This window comes from Volvox carteri (genome assembly GCF_000143455.1).
Source record: "Volvox carteri f. nagariensis unplaced genomic scaffold VOLCAscaffold_4, whole genome shotgun sequence".
Lineage (NCBI taxonomy): Eukaryota > Viridiplantae > Chlorophyta > Chlorophyceae > Chlamydomonadales > Volvocaceae > Volvox > Volvox carteri.
The window spans coordinates 1746273-1764972 of record NW_003307547.1 but is presented as its reverse complement, the minus strand read 5'-3'; the positions used below and the strand labels follow the sequence as shown (position 1 = coordinate 1764972).

The following is an 18700-nucleotide window of genomic DNA, read 5'->3' as shown; positions in this document are numbered from 1 at the left end:
TCCACCCCATCCTTGGCTTCTTACATACTCAATACATGTACATATTATGTACATATATATACATATATACATATATACATATATACATATATGTAATGTAATGTAATGTAATGTTACATGCATATACACATATATGCATGTATAAATTTATGGTTTGCATGGCTCCGCTATACCCCTCCCCCTCCCCTTCCCCCCCACCCCCCTTAATGCCCCTCTACCCTTCCCTCCTACCCCCCTACCTGACCCACTGGCCCAGGTTCTCAGAGGTCGCGAACGAGGTGGCCGCCATGCGGTCCACGTACAAGATACCCTTCAGGGGTCACCACACACAAGAGGGGGCGGGGGGGAGGGTAACACCCCGATGGGGGGGTGGGGGGTGGGGGGTGGGGATCCAAGCCAGGAGTCAGTCAAGGAAAGAAAGGTAACCTCCGTCGCCGAATCAAGCCTCGCGGGGGTCGGGGACATTGGAAAATTTTATGTACAACTATAGTACGGCATCGATGCCGCCATCGTCGTCATGCCGTACCTGTAGGTGGTCGAACTCGTGTTGCAAGATTCTTGCCATCCAGCCCGAGGCCCGCACCACCACCGGCAGGCCCGCTGGGTCAACTGCTTCCAGCTCCACAATGCGGTACCTGGGAACAACGGCCTAAGGTCTTGAACGGCGGAGGCGACGATGACGACGGCGACGGCGGTCATGCCGTACGACGGCGACGGTAGCGGCAGCGCCGGGGGCGCAGTAAGGTGGCGGAGCCGGCAGGAGCGGGTTTATGGCGGCGGCAGACAGATAGGAGATGTACGGACAACAGGTCTAACACATACAAACATACATACATGCACACCCGCCTCACCCTTTACTCACCACATACCCCCGGACGCTGAGGCAGCCCTCAAAGAACGCCGCGCCCTCATGACCCACGGGTCGCAGGCCCCGCGGGTTTACCAGAACCAGGGGCCCGAACGCCCGTCGCTCCATTGCTGCCAGCGTGTCGTCGTCGTACATCCCGCTCGCTGCCTGTCGTACGATGTATTCCTCCCGGTCCTCTAGCACGATGACCTGACCGACAGAGGTGTACATGAGTGTGTATGTCTGTGTGTACTTGGGGCCTCGGGAGTAGTGAGGTTGTAGGCCCAAGATGATGATGATGTCTGTGTGTGTATACATGTCTGTGTGTGTCTATATGTCTGTGTGTGTATATATGTCCGTGTGCCGCCTTCTTAGGTTTTGAATGAGCGCAACCGCCAACTGACAATACCGCAACCTTACTCCTTACTCCTAAAACCCCACTCCTCCCCACCCCCTCCATCCCCTCTTACCCGCCTCCCAGTAGGCTCACCCCCCCTCCTACACCCCTCCTACACCCCTCCTATACCCCTCCTATACCCCTCCTACACCCCTCCTACACCCCCCCTCCACCCCCCCTCCACCCCTCCTACACCCCCCCTCCACCCCTCCTACACCCCCCCTCCACCCCTCCTACACCCCCCCTCCACCCCCCCTCCTACACCCCTCCTACACCCCTCCTACACCCCTCCTCCTACAACCCCCCTCCAACCCCCCAACGCACCCTCCAGGGCTCTCCGATCTGCGGGGCAGCCAAACCGACCCCGGGTGCCGCCCGCATGACAGACGTCATGGTGGCGACCAGGTTCCGGAGCCACTCACTGCCCAGCAGCTCGGGAGGTACCTCCCGGGCTACCTTGAGGAGGGAGGAGAGAACGAGGACACGCACGACGGGCAGGGACGGGGCTTAGCGAGGGTGGGCGTGTTGTGGATGGGGCGTGTTGTGGTGTGTATGGGTGTTGTGGGGATACCGGATGGGCGTATATGGGCAAAGACGAGTGCTATGTGGGATTGGTATGGGGATGGGAAAGGGGAAATGGAAAGGGGTGCCCTATAATTGGGCATTAACTTGTTTGCACTTCGTTGGAATGTCCGGCATGGCTTTGTTGATTGAGGCAAGGAGTTAAAACCTGGTAGTTGGCAGTTGGTAGTTGGTGGCACGAATGTTTCGTTCCCTGTTGTTAAGCCGGGTCAAATGAATGGTCATTGGGAACGGTATTAGAAGCACCTGTCGCAACACCGGGGTGCCGGCTTGCACGATGGCAGGCATTGGTTTGGGGATGTTGTTTGACGGTGAGCTGCCAGGCTGTGAGGACGAAGCCATGGCGGCGCGAAGTGTCCGACGAGCCTGAGGGCCTCCCAGAATGAAGGGACGTTGACGGGCCCCGATGCATGTAGCAGTTAACGGCATGTGGGCGTATTCCTTACGAGTATGAAATCTCTATGATAATAGAAATGTGAAAGTATGATGTGAAAGAATAAAAGACATCGACCTTCCCCCAACCACTTCCCGTAATCGTACGCTCAATAGCAAACAGGGCGGCTAGATCTTTTCGATGCTGGCATCAGCTTAATCTTAAAAGCTGAAAATATATTTTTCAGAAGATTGATCAAACAGGAACCAGAACGGATTTCCGCCTACCAGGAAGGCGTGAAACTATGTCGGATAATAACCCACGACATAGATGCTAATGACCTTTTAGGTCGCTAAAAATGGCAGGTGATTTAAAAAATATAATGTTTACGGGCCTGTGTTGCCGTGCATGGCAGTCTGTCACGAGCGCTGGCGTGTCGCAGATGCTGAGGGTGACCTTATGGTGGTGCTGCTGGACTTAGCGCTGCTGCGTCCAGACAATCCAGCACTGGCGGCCTTAGCAGCCGCACCCGCTGACATACTGGCGCAGGTGATAATTCATGCAGCTCCTTGACAATTCACGATGGCCACGGTTCGGCCTTGTGTAGCCAGCCTAAGCGGCCCTCCGCCATGCCTACTTTTATTGCACATCTCATGCCCACCAGTTACTTGCCTTCGCCAACGCTTATACCATGGTGAACAGCCGTAACCGGCTGGCAATCTTCGCCGGTCAACATGACATGTGGTAAGCGAGCGTGGCGAGGTGGCTTTATTTAATCCCCCTGGTGTGCTTTACCGGGGTAACCTTGCAACACCTAAGTCATGAAAATACTGTAGTATACGCGAACGACTCTGCATCGCCAATACTCCAGCGCCACGTGCACTGGCCGCGCGAGGTGTCGAGCCGGAGGCCAAATGTTATGCTGCCATACAGCGGGCCCACCCTGCTCCTCCTCCCCCTTCTCCTGCTCCTCCTCCTTCAACTCCTCCTTTTTCAATCCCCTCCTCTTCCTGCCGCTCCTGCTCTCGCAGTCATCTGGTTCACCTGGGACTTGGCGAGGACACCAACAACACCTCCGGCTCCATCTTCCCGGCAGCCAGCCTCCACACGCGCTTGTCGGAGCTGGTGGCCGCCTGCAACCTGCAGACCGCAGGTGAGGACCACTGGCACGGGCACTGGCACGGGCACGGGCACGGGCACTGGGAACTGCACGGGGACTCCCAACTGACGCTGGAGCTGGGTCACAGGCTTACAGTCAAACGACGAAAACCCACTTAACGATCTCAGGGGGATTATGGGTCAGAAAACCTACATCGGAAAACAACACACACGTACTTCTCCTGCAGCGGCTCAGACCCACATCGGAAAACAACAAACCAGGAAAAAAAACGTCCATCCTCACGCGCTCTGCAGCTTGCGCTGGCTTTTCATTCCCTCATGCATCAACGTGTTTACGTATTTCTCCTCAGAGATTTCCGCCCTATTTCGTTCCCTAAAACTACTGGGGCGCTTTGGCCATCTTCGCAGCGTTACATCCCGCGAGTCTCTCTTCCACGCTTGCGTCAGTCACTTCACTTCTTCCTGACACCTCCACCCTCGTCCCGACACCCACTCGCAATCGCAATCGCAACCGCATCCTACAGCCGGCGCCGTTGGCGCCTCGTCGGCCGCGTCGGCATCGTCGGCCTCCACCTCCTTCGCCCTCTCCGGCGGCCTCTCCAGGGCCCTGTGCCTTATCCACCGCCTCCAGCACCAGCGCGGTGGCCGGCCCCGCGGCCGGCCCCGCGTGCTGTGTGTGCTGGCCAGCCCCGACGCACCCATGCAGTACATTCCGGTCATGAACGCCATCTTCTCCGCACAGCGTGCTGAGGTCCTTCTAGATGCCGTAGTTCTCGCGACCGAAGATTCCAGCTTCTTGCAGCAGGCAGCGCACCTTACAGGCGGTCTGTACTTCAAGCCTGCCGGTGCGGGTGCGCTGCTAGGTTTACTTCTGAACTACTTCGTTTGCGACACCTCGACGCGGAAGCAACTTGATGTGGCCCAGGAGCTTGGTGTTGATTTTCGAGCCTCGTGTTTTTGCCACAAGTACGTGATTGAGACGGGGTACGTGTGCTCTGTATGTCTGTCAATATTCTGTCAGCCGTCGCGGGCGTGTTCCACTTGCGGTACGGCGTTTACGATGGGCGGCGGTGGAGGAGGCGGAGCGGCGGCGGCAGCGGCAGCAGCGGCGCGGGGCGGAGGTTAAGGCGGCGACACGTCGATGCGGTGGGAGGAAAGGAAAGGCCAGCGGGGCCGCGCGGAAGCCGCAGCACCTTCCACACCTCACACATGGAGTTATTCATTGGGGTGCCCCTAAGCTTGACAGACTAAAACCCTACAGACATACATGCGGAGCCACGCAGTCTGGGTTGACGGCTCGAAAGAGGGGAGGAGGAGAACTTGCGGTTTTGGACATCTTGTTAAGGAGCATTTTGGGAAAATTTACGTTTGTGTTTGTGGTGCCATATTGACCCGGAATGGACCGAATGGCGATTAAACCTTTTGTAGCCCTCTTAGCTTTATGTTTTCCTTCAATGTTTTTCTCAGTCTCGTTAAGTTTCCCTTTTCCCACTTGCTTATCTGATTACACTCCGTTGCCGCTGTGTGGGCAACCAGTATGCTGCTTGTTGGGTGGATTGGCATTCACAGACTTGCGGGTGGGCTAGAAGACCAAAGCTTGCTACTTGGCAGGCTGGCAAGTGCCCTCGTGCTCTTGGCTTTTGTCAAAATTGTCTCTAAAGGTTGCGTAACGGTAGGTCTGCAGGAGACGGCCATGCAGCTTCTAAGGATGCACGTACCCTGCCGTGCTCTTTGCGCCTTGACGGCTACTACTAATTTCGGTAAAGCTGCTGCTGGAGTTCAGTCCTCAGCACTTCCTTCTCGTACGTGCAAAAGCACACACACAAACACACATCACGGTGCGAAAAGCAAGGTACTCTTGGAGGGCACAACCACCCCGGGGTTGCATTTTAAGCAGGGGAGAGCGACACACACACACGCACACACCCCTTTTGGTCGCGAGCGGACTGGCCGCAAAAAAGCTCACGTGTAGAGGGGGGCAGGGATGTCATCACTTGGACAGCGCCGCCCCGGCACTATACCGCGCCGCCGTTGCCGCTCTGCTGTCACAGGTCGCGCGCATCAGCTGCCCCACCTTCAACAGAATCACCACTACAAGCAAAAACAGCAGCAGCAGCGGGTGGTCTCTCGCACGAGCCGCAGGTGCACCACACACGCCGGCACCACCGCCTGTTGCATGTGCTTCCCCCTCCCTATACCCCCAGCACTTGAGTACATGCATACCCCCTTAACGGGCATACCTCCCTGCACTGCGGCGGTTCCGAAGCCTTACAGAGCGCAGCGGTTCCGAAGGGCTGGCGGCTGTCCACCAGACCGGCAGCGTTCACCGCGTTCAGTGCTTCAGCCAAACTATCGTCTCACAGCAGCGCCCATAAATGGCACAGCTATGTGGGTGGGTCTTTTCACATAGTCGTCACCCCCACGTTTGGTGTACGTACGGGTGTGTGTAAGACTTGAGACCTAATCCAGTCCCCCATGACCTATCTCGCTTCTCTCTGCTGGCTATGGATCGAGATGCATGAATCCATATTCATGCAAAACCTAAAGTCTCTACAAATCTCGACTATCGTACGGTATGTCCTGCAGGATACGCGGTTCGAAGATAAGCACTGCACGGCTGTGCAAACTCCCTCACACGCTTCGCTGGCTCAAGCACACATTATGGACAGCTTGGCCTGAGACTCAAATCTCGCCTGGCCCTTCCACGCCGTCAAAAAATAAACCCAACAGCCCCATATGGTCCAAGATCCGACATATAGCCTCTTCGTGCACCTTCGCCCTTCCTCCCCCACTCCCCCCTTGGCCCTGTCTCCCACAACATCCAAATCCAGCCCAGCCACAGCCACCACCACTATTATTTCCTCCACACCGCAGGTTACTACCCGATTGCCATTCGCCCATGGAAACAGGAGGAGCACAACGCTATCAGTGACTTTATCGGCTATATGAGCTATCGTCTATGAGGAATATCAGCTATATGCTACATTACCGCGCTTTGCCTCCCACGTTTTCGGATCCCTCGCAATCCGTATACAGTGCCCCTGCCGTGGTTGCCCAGTCCCATCCCTGCCAGCCTCCAGCCTCAGGAGAACTTCTGATGCTGCCTGCAGGTCCGCCTGTCGGTATGTCTGTCTGTTGCCCCAGGCCCGCCACACGCACTTCCAGGGCCCCCAAATCCAAATCCGCCATTACCACCATCACCACCACCACCACCATTACCACGTTGCCAAGTGGAAAGGCCGTTTCCCATAAAACAACTCAACCGCAACCCGCTTAGTTTTCCGACTGCGAATCCTTGAAGCATTGGAGCCTTCTTATTCCCTTCCTTTCGTCCTCCTTTCCTTCCTTCATTTGTTGTTGCTGCTGATCATAATAAACATAATCGTAATGATAATGATGATGGTGATGATGATGATAGTTCCCGCGTGCACGCTCCTCATACAAGGTGGGCATAAGGTGGGTGCATGGGTGGGTTCGGATTCGCAATAAGAGACACAAGTGGAAGGGGGCTGGCTGGCGATGGGATAAGCTGTCAGGTATAGGTCGCTGCTGCTGGTTGAATCTCGGGTATGGGGCCTAGCAGAGGGCTCGTAATTATCTTGATGGTCTTAGTGGTAGTAGCGGCCATGATGGTGTACGCGCGCATGGACTTGGCCTTGGCCTTGGACGTGGACGCGGTCGTGGCGTTGGGAAACGGTCAAGGAGTTGGAAGAGGTGCGGGGGAGGGAGGGGTTACGGCCACACGTGAGCCACATGGGTGCCTCTACCGCACGGTGAAGAAGGATCCAGAGACGAACAGCGGTGTGAGCCCTAGGGTGCAGCCGATGAGCACCCCCACCATGGCGCCCGCGAGCTTGGCTTCTACACAGCGCAGCACGGGGGATTTTTCGGCGGACAGCGGACAGCTCATTGGCAGAGGGAGAGGAAAGGCCATGGGTTGCCGATGCAGGCAAAGGACGCAAAGTACGAGGGCGCTCAACTCGCAGGGCCCACCACACTCCCCTCGAAGCCCTGTTGCAAACCAGAGCCTGGGAGGTTAACGGCTTCTCCCTCCCTCCATCCTCAACGACAGTAGATATTTACCTTGTCGACGCTGCCAACAACATTTTTACCTACTTCATTATCACGCTGAGGCCTCGTCGGCCTTGAGGCGTTTTTTTCTTTTGCTCTCCCGAAGAGCGTCCTAAACCTTACACCCCTGCCCAGGCGCCCACTTAAAACTTCTCCCCCTTGCGCTCCCCCCCCTTCCACATGCTAAATTCGCCAATGGTTCATCTTAACCCCCCACCACCGGGTCGCGGTGTTGCCAACTCCCCCTTAACCGCACTAACCCTCGGATCCCCTGTTGCCGTGGTCTTCACTGCCGTGTCCCGTACCTTCCCTGCCCCCGTACCTTCCCTGCCCCCGCACCCTCCCTGCTCCCGTAACCTCCCTGCCCCCGACCGACGCGCGCCAGGCCCAAGCTCCCTCTCCCCCTCGCTCTGGCTAATCCTACTAATCCCCCGCCCTGCCCTGCTCTGCCCCGCCCTGCCCTGCCCTGCCCTGCCCATCCCCCGCCCTGCCCTTAGCCCTTGGTTCGTGAAAGCCAGTAAGCCCCCCCAGAGCCCATATCCTACTCTGCGTTCTAGGCATCGCCTGCTGCGCCCTCGACAACTTGGGCTCCTTAACGAACGGCACCATGCGCACGACTTGCTGCGCCGCATGGGAATCGAATTGAAAGAAAGGATTTGGGAACTTGTGGGGATGAGTAATGAGTTGATGAGCAATTCTATGGAAATCTTGGAGAGGGAGTTGGCCGAAAAGAAAAGGACAACGGGACTCTTGAGCCGGGGGAGAAACGAACAGGTGCATGCGGACAGAGATAGCTATATGGAGAGGAGAGATTAAAACGGAGGGCCAGAGGGGTACAGGAGGATTTATAAATGAAAGAGTGAGCCCAAAAGGGGGAGGCTAGGCCAGGGGGACGCGGTCGCACGGGGATGACCCAGCGAAATATTGTCCTACCCAGCCAAACTTATTTTAGCACTCGGTTCACAGCTCAGCTCAGGCCCTCCACAGGCTGTTTACGCAGGAACAACTGTTTTGATGCATGTCGTGAAACGTCAAGAAGCGGGGAGGCTGTGGACGCCGACGGGGAGGCTCTAGCGGGGAGGCTGCGCTCTAGGGTTTACCTAAACCCTAAACCCTAACGCTCTAGCGGGGAGGCTGTGGACGCCGACGGACTGCGTGGCTGTGTGGTCGCGTGGGTAGAGCGACAGTGGCTATGCGGCTGCTGCAACACACGGTACATACATACATACACACGCACCTCGATGTACTTGGCAGCACCGACACCAATCACATCCTGTCGCATGTCGCATGTGAAACAAGGCAGCCAGGTGCGCGAGGGGGCATCCAGACGTCTGGCGGCTGCCAACGAGAGGAAATGAAAATGACAGCAGCGTCTATGCATCCTGGGAAATTTTCTGCACGCCGCGGGTTCCTCAACATGCGGCGTGGGAACCTGCTAAATCTACCTATCGTAGCCATCATGAAGGCCAACATAATCTCTTATCCTTCTTTCGCCCGCCCGTTCCTACCTTAACAGCCCTTAGCCCACCATCACGCCACCACCACCCACGGTGCACAGACAACCCCGGCCCAGGCACAAAAAGGAACGGAGGAACGGAGCTTGTGCTTCTGCAGCTCCCTTGCGGCGACTGCTGCCGTGCCCTCTTAGTATTAGTAAGTTCACGACCGTTGGTCACAAGTGCAGCTGCATCCTGCCCCCACATGATCCTCACACCGATCACGGCGGTTGCCCTCTCGGGGGGCCCCCCAAACCAACTCTTGCCCTGGCAGCAGCTTCACTCGTTCGTGGTTCGTATGTCCCCCCCCAAATCAACGAAGCAAACAACACCTGGCCGCGCACTCCTGCAGCCGTGTGCAGCAGTGCAAAAGCCTCGTGCCCAGCCCGAGACCGTCCGGCCCCCACCGAAACCCTTCCACCGGCCCTCCTCACCGCCACCGCGTTCCCAAGGCCAGCTGAAGCCAGCGTGGACAACCCGAATCGGAGCCCCAACAGATTGTCGATTTCTTCACCCGCCACCAACTGCGACAGCCACGGCGGAGCGCAGGAGTACAGGCCACGTCAGGGTAGGAGTACAACGGCAGCAACGGCAGCAGCAGCAGCAGAAGAAGAAAGATAAGTGGAAACCCTCAAACCGTCAACCCCCCCCCAAGCACACACACACACACAACGAAGGCCCAAACGCACCATGATTGCGTTGTCGAGGAAGCCAAATCCGATGAAGGGGATGGCCGAGGCGAGGAACACCATTTTCAGTGCCGAAGAGCTCGGGGGAGTCTTGTTGCGATTTTCCACGAGGCTCGTGTGCGCAAGCATGGCCGCTTGAAACTCGTCCCTGGGGGCCAAGAGGGTGGTGGTACCGTATCGAGGGGGTATCGGAGAGGAAGGCGGGGGCGACCAAGAGGGTGCAACACCCCGGCTTGGGCACACAAAAGAGGTGTGTAACATGAGTGGTGAAGGCGGGGGGAGGGGAGAACCACGAGGGGAGAAGAGGGTGCAACACGCCGGCTTGTTTTGTAGCACACAAAGAGGTGTGTAATTAACATCATGAGTGATGAAGAGGGGTCCCCAGGCAGCGAAACATTGTCTCCGGCGCACGGACACGAGGAGAACCAAAACAAACAAGAAGCCGCAAAACAAGGCCATGAGCAGAACGCGGGCCATAAGCCGCGGCCACAAGACAGAGTTTCAGACAGGGTTGGTCGGAGTTAGGCATCACGTGGGGCTGGTAGGAAAGGAGGCGGCAGTGGATGGGCTAGGCACAGGGGTAGGAACGGGTAAGAAGGAATAGTTACGGAGCAAGCTGCGTTGCAGGTGTTTATTCTACCTTGACAATGCGCCAGGCGAATCGCCTTTGACGTCATGTGCCTGGAACAGCTCCTCCCAATAAGCGTTGTCTAGTTGCTGCATCTCCGTGTGCTGCGCAAGTGCAGCGGCAAGCACGGCCCGCTGTGCGGGACTCAGCTTTGCTGCCAGAGCTTGTGCCGCAGCGTGGGGGTTTCGTTCAAAAGCCTGCTCCAAGCTGTTCCCCGTCTGTTCGGGCGAAGCACCTGTGCTGCAGTAGCGCCAGGCATGCTGCCGTCCAGAACAGCTGGGCATCGATGCATCTATCCGCAGGCCGTCCTGCTTATTGCCGATGCCTTGGCAGGGGTAATCTCTACCAATACAACAAGGGCTCGTGACAGTGTCTTGTAATGCCGACATCAAAGGGCCTAGAAATGCATGCCTCTGTTGCTGCAGGCTTCTGACTAGCATTATTGTTCACAACTGTATGTTTAATGATTTATTCCACGGTTGGATGTGACAGTCGATGGCAACAAGCTCCCCGACAGCGACAGGTTGCAGTCGGCAACCAGGCTTCGAGGTATCTTAGGTTCAGTAAATGTTCCATGCAGTTTAAGAAGTAGCACGAGTACATGCTATTCACTAAGAGCTTCCTCGCTCGCGGTACAGACGCACATTGCGGGTTTTGATGCAAACTTGCATACTATCTGTCGGAGATCGGATGCAACAATAGCATTAATTCATCTTAACGTATGCATTGTGTCACATGTGCCGTTCTACTCGCCCTGTGTCAAGGACATACCGTAGCCGGCAGCCCTGTGCTTGAAGCATGCGGAACACATGATACTGTAATGGGCACGGCTTGAAATGATTACGATTATCATTGCCTGTAGAATTGCCAAGTGAAGTGTCTCTCTTGCTGAGCACATAGCTCCGGTGACTCGTTGTTGTCGGTGCCTGATTACTAGTGCATAGCCTAGTTCCGCCTTATGCTTAGTAACTGTCGCACATGAACGTGAGCCCTGCAGAAGTGCGGTCTGCGCTACGCGCAGTCTTGCGAGCTGTCGATCGCAATCTCACCTGTATCAACGGCAACCGGCAATGGCGTCAGGAAGTGATCGCACGTTTCCGTGCTGCTAATCCACATCAATCCCTTGCTGACGCCGCAAATGCAACACCCTCGTCGTCACCATCTGCTGCTGCGGGAATGCCGCAGCCGGCGGAGTCCGTACAACAAAGCAGCGCTTCAGAGACGTCCCCATCCCAGCCGCAGCAACGCCGATCCGCACGTTCAGTGGACTCTCCATCTCCCGCATGGACCTCCCGCCCGATCGCGCCAGCAGGACACCCACCCACGCCAGCCCAGGCGCTGGCGCTCGCGCGTGAGTGGGCGGAGTTGGCGAACAACATTGCCCGCCACAAGACCCTGCTCCAGTCGTACAACATCGGCCTGGACGTGGACGAGCGTACGAAGCGGATGGTGGAGGCGACGGCACGTCGCGTTGGGTTTGCCCTGCCGGACAGCGGGAAGACATGACGCGACTACGTGCCATGGCGACGGTGGCTGCTGCTGTTACTGCTGCTGATACTGCTGCTGCCGTTACTGCTGATACTGCTGCTACTGATACTGCTGATACTGCTGCTGCCGTTACTGCTGCTACTGCTGCTACTGATACTGCTGATACTGCTGCTGCTTTCACATCGTGTAATAGCAACTCTACCAAGTTGCACCAAGTCGGAGTTTGCTCTCTCTGCCCTTGCCTTAGAGTGATGAACTAGCTAGGCCTTCATAACCTGTACTCTATGCCTCGTCAGTCGACATTATGATGCGGCAGAGCGTCAGGTTGAACATTCTGGATGGATTCCAGGGCAATGGGTACGGCCATGCTATGTCGTACAGTTCAATACAGGGGCATGTCCGGGGAGTTGCGGATATTGCGCGGGAAGGTTAAGAAAAGGGGGAAGGGGATTGGGTGAATGGACTACTGCCATTTCCCCCTTTCCGTTGCCCAGGAGCGGCGAAGGTTCGTTGCCGGTTATGGCTCTTGCAGCGCTGCGACAGTTAATGATGGATAATGAAGAATTGATGGGTTATCATGCTTTAAGAAGTTTTCAGGATTTGCGGGATTATACAGGATTTAGGTAGGCTAGGCAGGCTAGGGGATGTTTGTTCTCGCTTTTGCCAGTTTTTGCCTCGATGGATCCAGGGATGTCTTATGTACCACCTATTAGGCCGCACGCGGTCGGTCCGGGCGCTCTACTCCACCGTGTGGCTTTCTGAATTGAAAGAAGGGAAGAGAATGGAGAGAAAGGCGCAACCATTTTGCTGCGAGCCTGTGTTTTCCAGCCAGTGCTTTCCTGCTTTACAGGCTTATTGGAATCCCGTATTTGTCGGAGGCCGTTTGCGTGCTCATCACAGCTGCATGCATGTGCCTGTGATCCATTCCTTACGGTGCCCCGCGAGAGTGTGGTGGTAGAGCCGCCTCCACATCCAGGAGCTTCTGCCTGCTGCCGTAATTGCCCCCTCCCTAACAACATCTGGGTCGTGTCTGAAACGCCACCAAGACCTCCACCTGGACGATCATGAAAACCAGCCTCCATGGTCAGGGTGCTGTCGACTTGCCTTTACCACTCGCTAACACCAAAGTTGATAGCTCTTTCATTGATGCGTCGTCCTCGAGCCGTCCAGTTCTTTTTGGAAGTGGGTTTTAGGGTTTTAGGGGGCACACAGTGGCTCCCTGGGAGGCCCATTCATTCTCCTTGAGGCGCGTTGACAACTGTTCATCATTCGGCATTCGGATATAACTTGGCGAACTTGGGTTTATTTTTGGGGACATCGGGAGCCGTTCGGGAGGACATTCAGGACATTCAGCCTCTGAAGGTTCGCCGGCAAGCTGATGGCCCAGGATGGGGAGGCTGAGCAGCCCTGCCGAAACCCGGGGGCCGCCCCACCATGCCCAACAACCCAGATCATAAGCTAAGCCGTGTATACCACACGTACGAGATGAGAGCCATATAATCATCGTACAAGCCTCCGTGCCCTATATCGTTTCCCGCATCTTAGCCACCAGCTTTGCTGCCGCCCTCATCCACAGCCGCCGCCGCCGCCGGCGGTCCGCCACCATCAAACGCCGCAAACACATCCGAAATGATGTCGTTTGAAAGAAGAAATCCCGCTGGATCCGACAGCCGAACCCGCGGAACACCGCAGCCGCCAAACCCGACAGCTCCAGAAAGGTCCACCGCCGGGGCCGGAGCCGCCGATGTCACTGCCGCCGCCTCCAGCGCCGCTGCCGAAAGGGAGCATGCACGGTCCTTGCCGTCTAGTGCCCGCACGGTGCCTCGCCGCTCGTGGGGCGCTAGGGCCCGAAGCACCGTGCCCATGACCTGTGTCCCGAAGCGGTTTCGGAGCTCCACCAGGTCCAGGCCGTCGGCGGTTCTTAACCGCAGCATGAGGGTGTCCAGTAAGAGCTCCTCCTGTGCAGGAAGGGGTGTGTGTATGTGTGTGTGTGTGTGCGTGTGCAGGAAGGGGGTTTAAGGAGCCACGGACGATTGAAGCAGATACCATGAGGGGGAGTTTTATATTCGAAGTGACTGTTACATGTAAGAATTGCAGCTCTTTGCAGGGGGAGCAAAGCCCAGAGGTGGCTCAGCGTGTGGTGTATTACAGGGAGGATGGAAAAAGTAAGATGCGAGCAAGCAGCAGCACAGGAGGCCGCATGGAGCTGTGCTGATGAGGAGATGGAAGAAGCGCCGACGCGGACTAGGCGGGAGCGGGCGGAGGAGCGAGGATCGGAAAGAAAAGGAAAAAAGTGGTTAGACCCTGACCCATTTGTCCGCTGGTCGTTCTGATTAAACCGACCCGTGGGTCGGCCTACCTGCGATTCCGCCGGCAAATGGCCGCCCGGCAGCGAGCCCTCTCCTCCGCCACCAGCCGCCAGCGACTCCACCCAGGCCACGTACTCGCGCATGCGGGAAGGCCGGCTGAACCGCCGCCCTGCCAAGTACGACGCGGCTCCTAGGCCAAATGCGTAGTACGGCAGCCCGCGCCAGTAGACCTGGTTGTGCGAACACCGGTGGCCGCGTCGGGCGTAGTTGCTGACCTGCAGGTACCGGTGGGTCAGTGAGCGGGTCGGTGGGTTAGCGGGTTGGTGGGTCGGCGGGACGGCGGAGTCCGACGGAGGGGCAGGAGATGAAGGAAAAGAGGGGGGCAACCCCCCGGGGAAGAATGGGGGAAGAGATGCAACAGGGAAGAGGAGGTGAAGTTTCCGGATACTCGGCGAGCAGGACGAGAATCCTAAAACTTCACTTCCTCTTTCCCTTTTGCCGCAACACACGCAACACAGCAACCAACAAACTAACCTCGTAATGTTCGTACCCAGCCGCCCGCAGCAGCTCCGATGCCTCGCCGTACATCTCGACAGCTGCATCGTCCGGTGGAAGCCGTAGCCGGCCTGCCCGCTGCCAGCGTGAAAAAGGTGTACCCTCCTCCACCTGCAACAATCAAGATTTACGTCATAACCGCGCCGTATTGCCCGAGTGTCGTAGACATCGACGAACGGAATCCAACGGTACCACAACAACAAACATGTCGGGCAGATCCTTTGAGAGAGGAAGGAGGAGAGACGGGGGAAGAGGGGGGGAAAAACACACCCACACCCACACGCGCACGGGGCCCTAGCCTCTACTTGACCCCTACATGGACAGGCCCCCAACGCTCCGGAACCCTTACCCCGGCCAAACATGGTGGGCATTGCTTCATTACCCTGAGGGCTCCCTCTGCGGGTTTCGTCATGCGCCGGGTCTCCGAAACCCATCAGAGCCGTCACCTGTAATTCCCAACTGACAACCCCTCAACTGCCCACCTGCAAGTCGTACACTGACACGTGATCGGGCGCCGCCGCCACCGCCCGCTGTAATGAGTGCCTCCATGCCTCCGCTGTAAGGCCCGGAAGACCGCTGATGAGGTCAAGACTCCAGGAGGGCATCCCGGCAGCCTGTACGGCATCCACGGCCGCCACCACGTCAGCTAGGTCGTGGCCGCGGCCGCACGCCTCCAACAGCTCCTGCCCTCCTCATAAGCCCCCTCCCGCCGCAAAGCCAAAACAACCCCGGGGGGTTTGGGGTTTCGGATTGGGGTTTGGGGGGAAAAACAGGGAAAACACGAACACATTCCAAAGCGAAGGAGAGGGAGGGGTGGGGAAGGTAACGGGAGGGAAGATATGGATGCAGTTCAGCAAAACATCAATTACCAAAGTTCGATGGGGGAAAGACGAACCACACACGATTGATTCGATGGGGGGGGGGATCCCGCAACTGAACAGCGCGACCGGGACCGGCACGAGCCGCGAGGCTTGGATTTGGGGGCCGAGGTGCGGCGCGGCCGGGAGTTAAGGCCCTGCCAGCCAGGGGCCTTATCACGTGTCCCTTCACAGTCGCCTTTCGGGCCCCCCTTACCACACACATACACACATACATACATACATACATACATACATACATACATACATACATACATACATACATACATACATACATACATACATACATACATACATACATACATACATACATACATACATACATACACACCTGTTGAAAGGCCTGCACCCCCACGCTGAGTCGGGTAACTCCCAACTGCCTGTACTGCCGCAACCGCTCCACGTCGAAGGTGCCCGGGTCGGCCTCCAAGGACACCTCCGCATTCGCCGCCACACCGAACCGAGCATCTAGCGACTCCATGAGTAACGCCAGCAGCGGGGGAGGCACCAGGGAGGGCGTCTGGGGGGAGGACGGCAGGGCGGGCGGGCGGGAGGGTATAGGAGTTATATGACAAGATATGAAGGCCAAAAAAACCAAAAACTTCTTTAAGGACCTCCCGACAAGCACCACCTGCTCTCCCGGGGTGTTGTAGGTGGGTGGGGGGAGAGGGATGGAGGGGCGGCCCGAAAGGTGTGGGTGGGGGGAGGGGGGCTGTGAAAGCGAGGGAGCCAGGGGGAGGTCCCGAACCGTGTGCGGAATATTGTAATATTGTATAGCTTTTCTCCTCATCAGCAATCGACAGCAATTCCTATACCACTGTGCTCTGACTGACTACAACTTCCTTTGTTCGGTAAACCTGCTCGGACGCTTTGTCATCTTCCCCCGTCCCCCTCCCCGTCCCCTCCCCTTTTTTTCCGCCATTTCCCTCCCGCGGCCCAGCTTGTCAAAGCATTTCGCTATTCCCCTCCCTCTTCCTTCCTCTTCCCGGCCCTCCTTCCTCTCCTTCCTCCTCCTGATCTCCTTGCGTGTCTCCATCAGCGCGCAGCTGCCGGAGCGGGTTCCGGAGCTGCCCCGCACATTTGCTGCTGGGACCTGTGAGGGCTCTGACCTCATCAACCACCTGCCCCTCGCCACCACCTGGCCCTCCCCACCACCAACACCAACACCACTATTACTACCCCCACCAACAAACCCACTACCGTCACCAGCACACGGTACATGGCGACACGGCACGGCAAGAAACCCGTCTTCCCTGCCCCAACAACCTCTCCTACTCCCTTCACTTACCCCCCCGCCAAAAAACACAGTCGTTAGTGGTCCGCTCCCTATTCTCCTGGTTGACCCAATCTCCCGCAGCACCGTGTCAATGTACGACCGCATTCGGGCCTCCACTTCTGCGTCACGAACCGCGCGGGAGGGAGGGAGGGAGGACGGAAGGCCAATCGGGAAGTCCGAACCCCGGGGACGTAGAGGGGGAGGAGCGCGGGACAGGGACGATACGTCCCCCCCTCAGCGAGGCATATGCGGATAGGAGACCGAGGAGGACTCGAAAGAGAGGACGACGGAGGGGCACGGGGTGCAACACGGAGAGGGTGTGTTTCGCGCCGCGAGGCGGGGAGGCACAGGTACCAAGAAGGGGGGGGGGGTCCGGCCGGATCCACCCACACTGCGGTGCGGAAAGGGGCTTTGTGTATCGAGGAAGAATGGCGAATGGCGTCCAATCCGATGACGGCAGGCAGCGGCGGAAGCGGCAGGAACAGAAACATCACCAGTGCCATCGCGGACGGCGCACGGTTCGACAGCGGCACGGCATGTACGGCATGTACAGCAGCCTGATAGGGACGTCGCCAAATCGTATTAATGATCAATTGATTCTCAGTTACAGCCCAGGTTAGGTGGATGCAAGTTTCAAAAAATGTAACCCGTCGAATGCAATCTGTTTACTCAAGAGACCGTTGTGGTTGCCGCCGCCTGGTGGGGCGCCCGTTGCCGTACCCAACCCCACGCACTTGGAGCGCTGACATCGCGGCCCACTGCCTCAACTGGAAAATCGCAGTAGAAGCATTTGCGCTTGCAGAAGGGAAGGTGGATGTAAGCAGATTGGACGCCCGCGTCTTGGAGTTCCGCGGGTCGGCCGCTGCCGCTAACTAACTCCGCGACAGAGCTAAGAGTTGCAGCGGGGAATGCGGAGCCCGCAGCTGACGCGAATTCGCGCCCGGGGATTGGGCCTTGTTGTTGCTGTTGCTTTGAATTTAAAGTAAGAGGCAGTGTCCCCACCGTGCGTCGGGCAGGATTGTAAACTGCAGGTTTCCGTATAAAGCTACGATACATGACCGGTATGTTCTCATGCAGCTTCATATCACGTATTTCGCGCACAAATCAAATAATGAATGGGAGGGCCGTCACCTATATGCCGGTCGTGACTGATGTTATTGGCTGCGTTTTGTGTGCGTCCGCATACGGCACAGCTGCAGAGTGCCCATTATGAAGCGCGAGCGCCACAATTTCGTTTTACCTAGTATTTACATAGCTACACGATGATTACTCGATAACATATGGGGAATTGTATACGGTAGCCTTGACAGGCATCGGTAGCCGCTGCAAGGATTGGCTTTAGAATGGCTGCGGCATGCCCGTGCCATTCCTGCTCTACTGCTATATGTTGCAGAAAAGAGGAGCGATTTGCGAAGGCCTAGGCGGCCTGCACTATGGCCCAACGTGGATGGTGTACTCCTTGCGGTTTCAGCGATGGTACTGTGATCATGTCGCCCGCGTAGATGGTGACATGCTGAAGGAAAGCCTTTGGCTTTTGAGAATTTGCGCAAGACGGCACGGAGCTTATCTATCCCGGTGCCAAAAAGCTATGCAGGTAATGTACCGGTAGGCTGGGACGACCGACGAGGATGAATTACATAAAGCTTTCCGATATCCTGGACCACATCACGGGTGGGAGAAAAAATGGAGAGGCATCAAAGGCCAGACGGGCGCGTTCCGGCGTGTTTGACTCGAGTGGATCCCAGGGTCATCCCAGGTCAGCATCCCGGGCCCCATTCCCGATGCTCGCGGAAGTTCCCCCCTCAGTGTCCTAAATCGACATCTACTCTTTTCCCCCCTAGTTCCGCGTTCTTATGTACATGAACGATTTTTTTCATAAAGCGCGATTGCCAGTAACCACAGTCTACAAAGCGTCATTCAGTGCGTCATCCAGTACGCATTAAGAGAGCTCAAGAAGAGGTACAGTGAGACACATGTCGTTGATGCAGCAGT

The 18700-nt window shown here is 57.0% G+C and overlaps 4 protein-coding genes across 4 annotated transcripts in view; 1 reads left to right on the top strand and 3 right to left on the bottom strand.

The window, feature by feature from the left end:
* Positions 1-2258, bottom strand: part of VOLCADRAFT_120388 (uncharacterized protein) — a gene marked incomplete at its 5' end in the record, with an annotated part of 2757 nt that extends 499 nt beyond the window's left edge. Inside the window, 5 exons of the mRNA XM_002946740.1 lie at positions 240-310; positions 527-649; positions 863-1057; positions 1569-1700; positions 2073-2258. Coding sequence (XP_002946786.1) covers positions 240-310; positions 527-649; positions 863-1057; positions 1569-1700; positions 2073-2255 — 704 coding nt within the window. The remainder of the gene's footprint in view (positions 1-239; positions 311-526; positions 650-862; positions 1058-1568; positions 1701-2072) is intronic.
* A 1631-nt stretch (positions 2259-3889) lies between these two features.
* On the top strand, positions 3890-5099 carry VOLCADRAFT_79384 (uncharacterized protein). The gene has a single exon (XM_002946926.1). The coding sequence runs from the start codon at positions 4019-4021 to the stop codon at positions 4442-4444; it is 426 nt and encodes a 141-aa protein (XP_002946972.1). The 5' UTR covers positions 3890-4018; the 3' UTR covers positions 4445-5099.
* Positions 5100-7081: 1982 nt separating this feature from the next.
* On the bottom strand, positions 7082-10591 carry ssa13 (uncharacterized protein; the record flags this gene model as incomplete). Its single annotated transcript, XM_002946739.1, has 6 exons — positions 7082-7179; positions 7935-8010; positions 8627-8662; positions 9320-9409; positions 9575-9722; positions 10221-10591. The coding sequence occupies 6 exons, from the start codon at positions 10589-10591 to the stop codon at positions 7082-7084; spliced, it is 819 nt and encodes a 272-aa protein (XP_002946785.1).
* Positions 10592-13315: 2724 nt separating this feature from the next.
* On the bottom strand, positions 13316-17533 carry VOLCADRAFT_42214 (uncharacterized protein; the record flags this gene model as incomplete). The annotated part of the gene is made up of 7 exons (XM_002946738.1): positions 13316-13645; positions 14050-14274; positions 14534-14665; positions 15037-15237; positions 15764-15952; positions 16721-16827; positions 17434-17533. Coding segments are annotated over 7 exons (1284 nt in total), but the record flags the coding sequence as incomplete, so codon positions are not given.
* Between the last annotated feature and the right edge of the window lie 1167 nt (positions 17534-18700).

Coding starts and splice junctions, on each gene's coding strand:
- VOLCADRAFT_79384 (XM_002946926.1), top strand. CDS start 4,019: ATGCAGTACATTCCGGTCATGAACGCCATCTTCTCCGCACAGCGTGCT.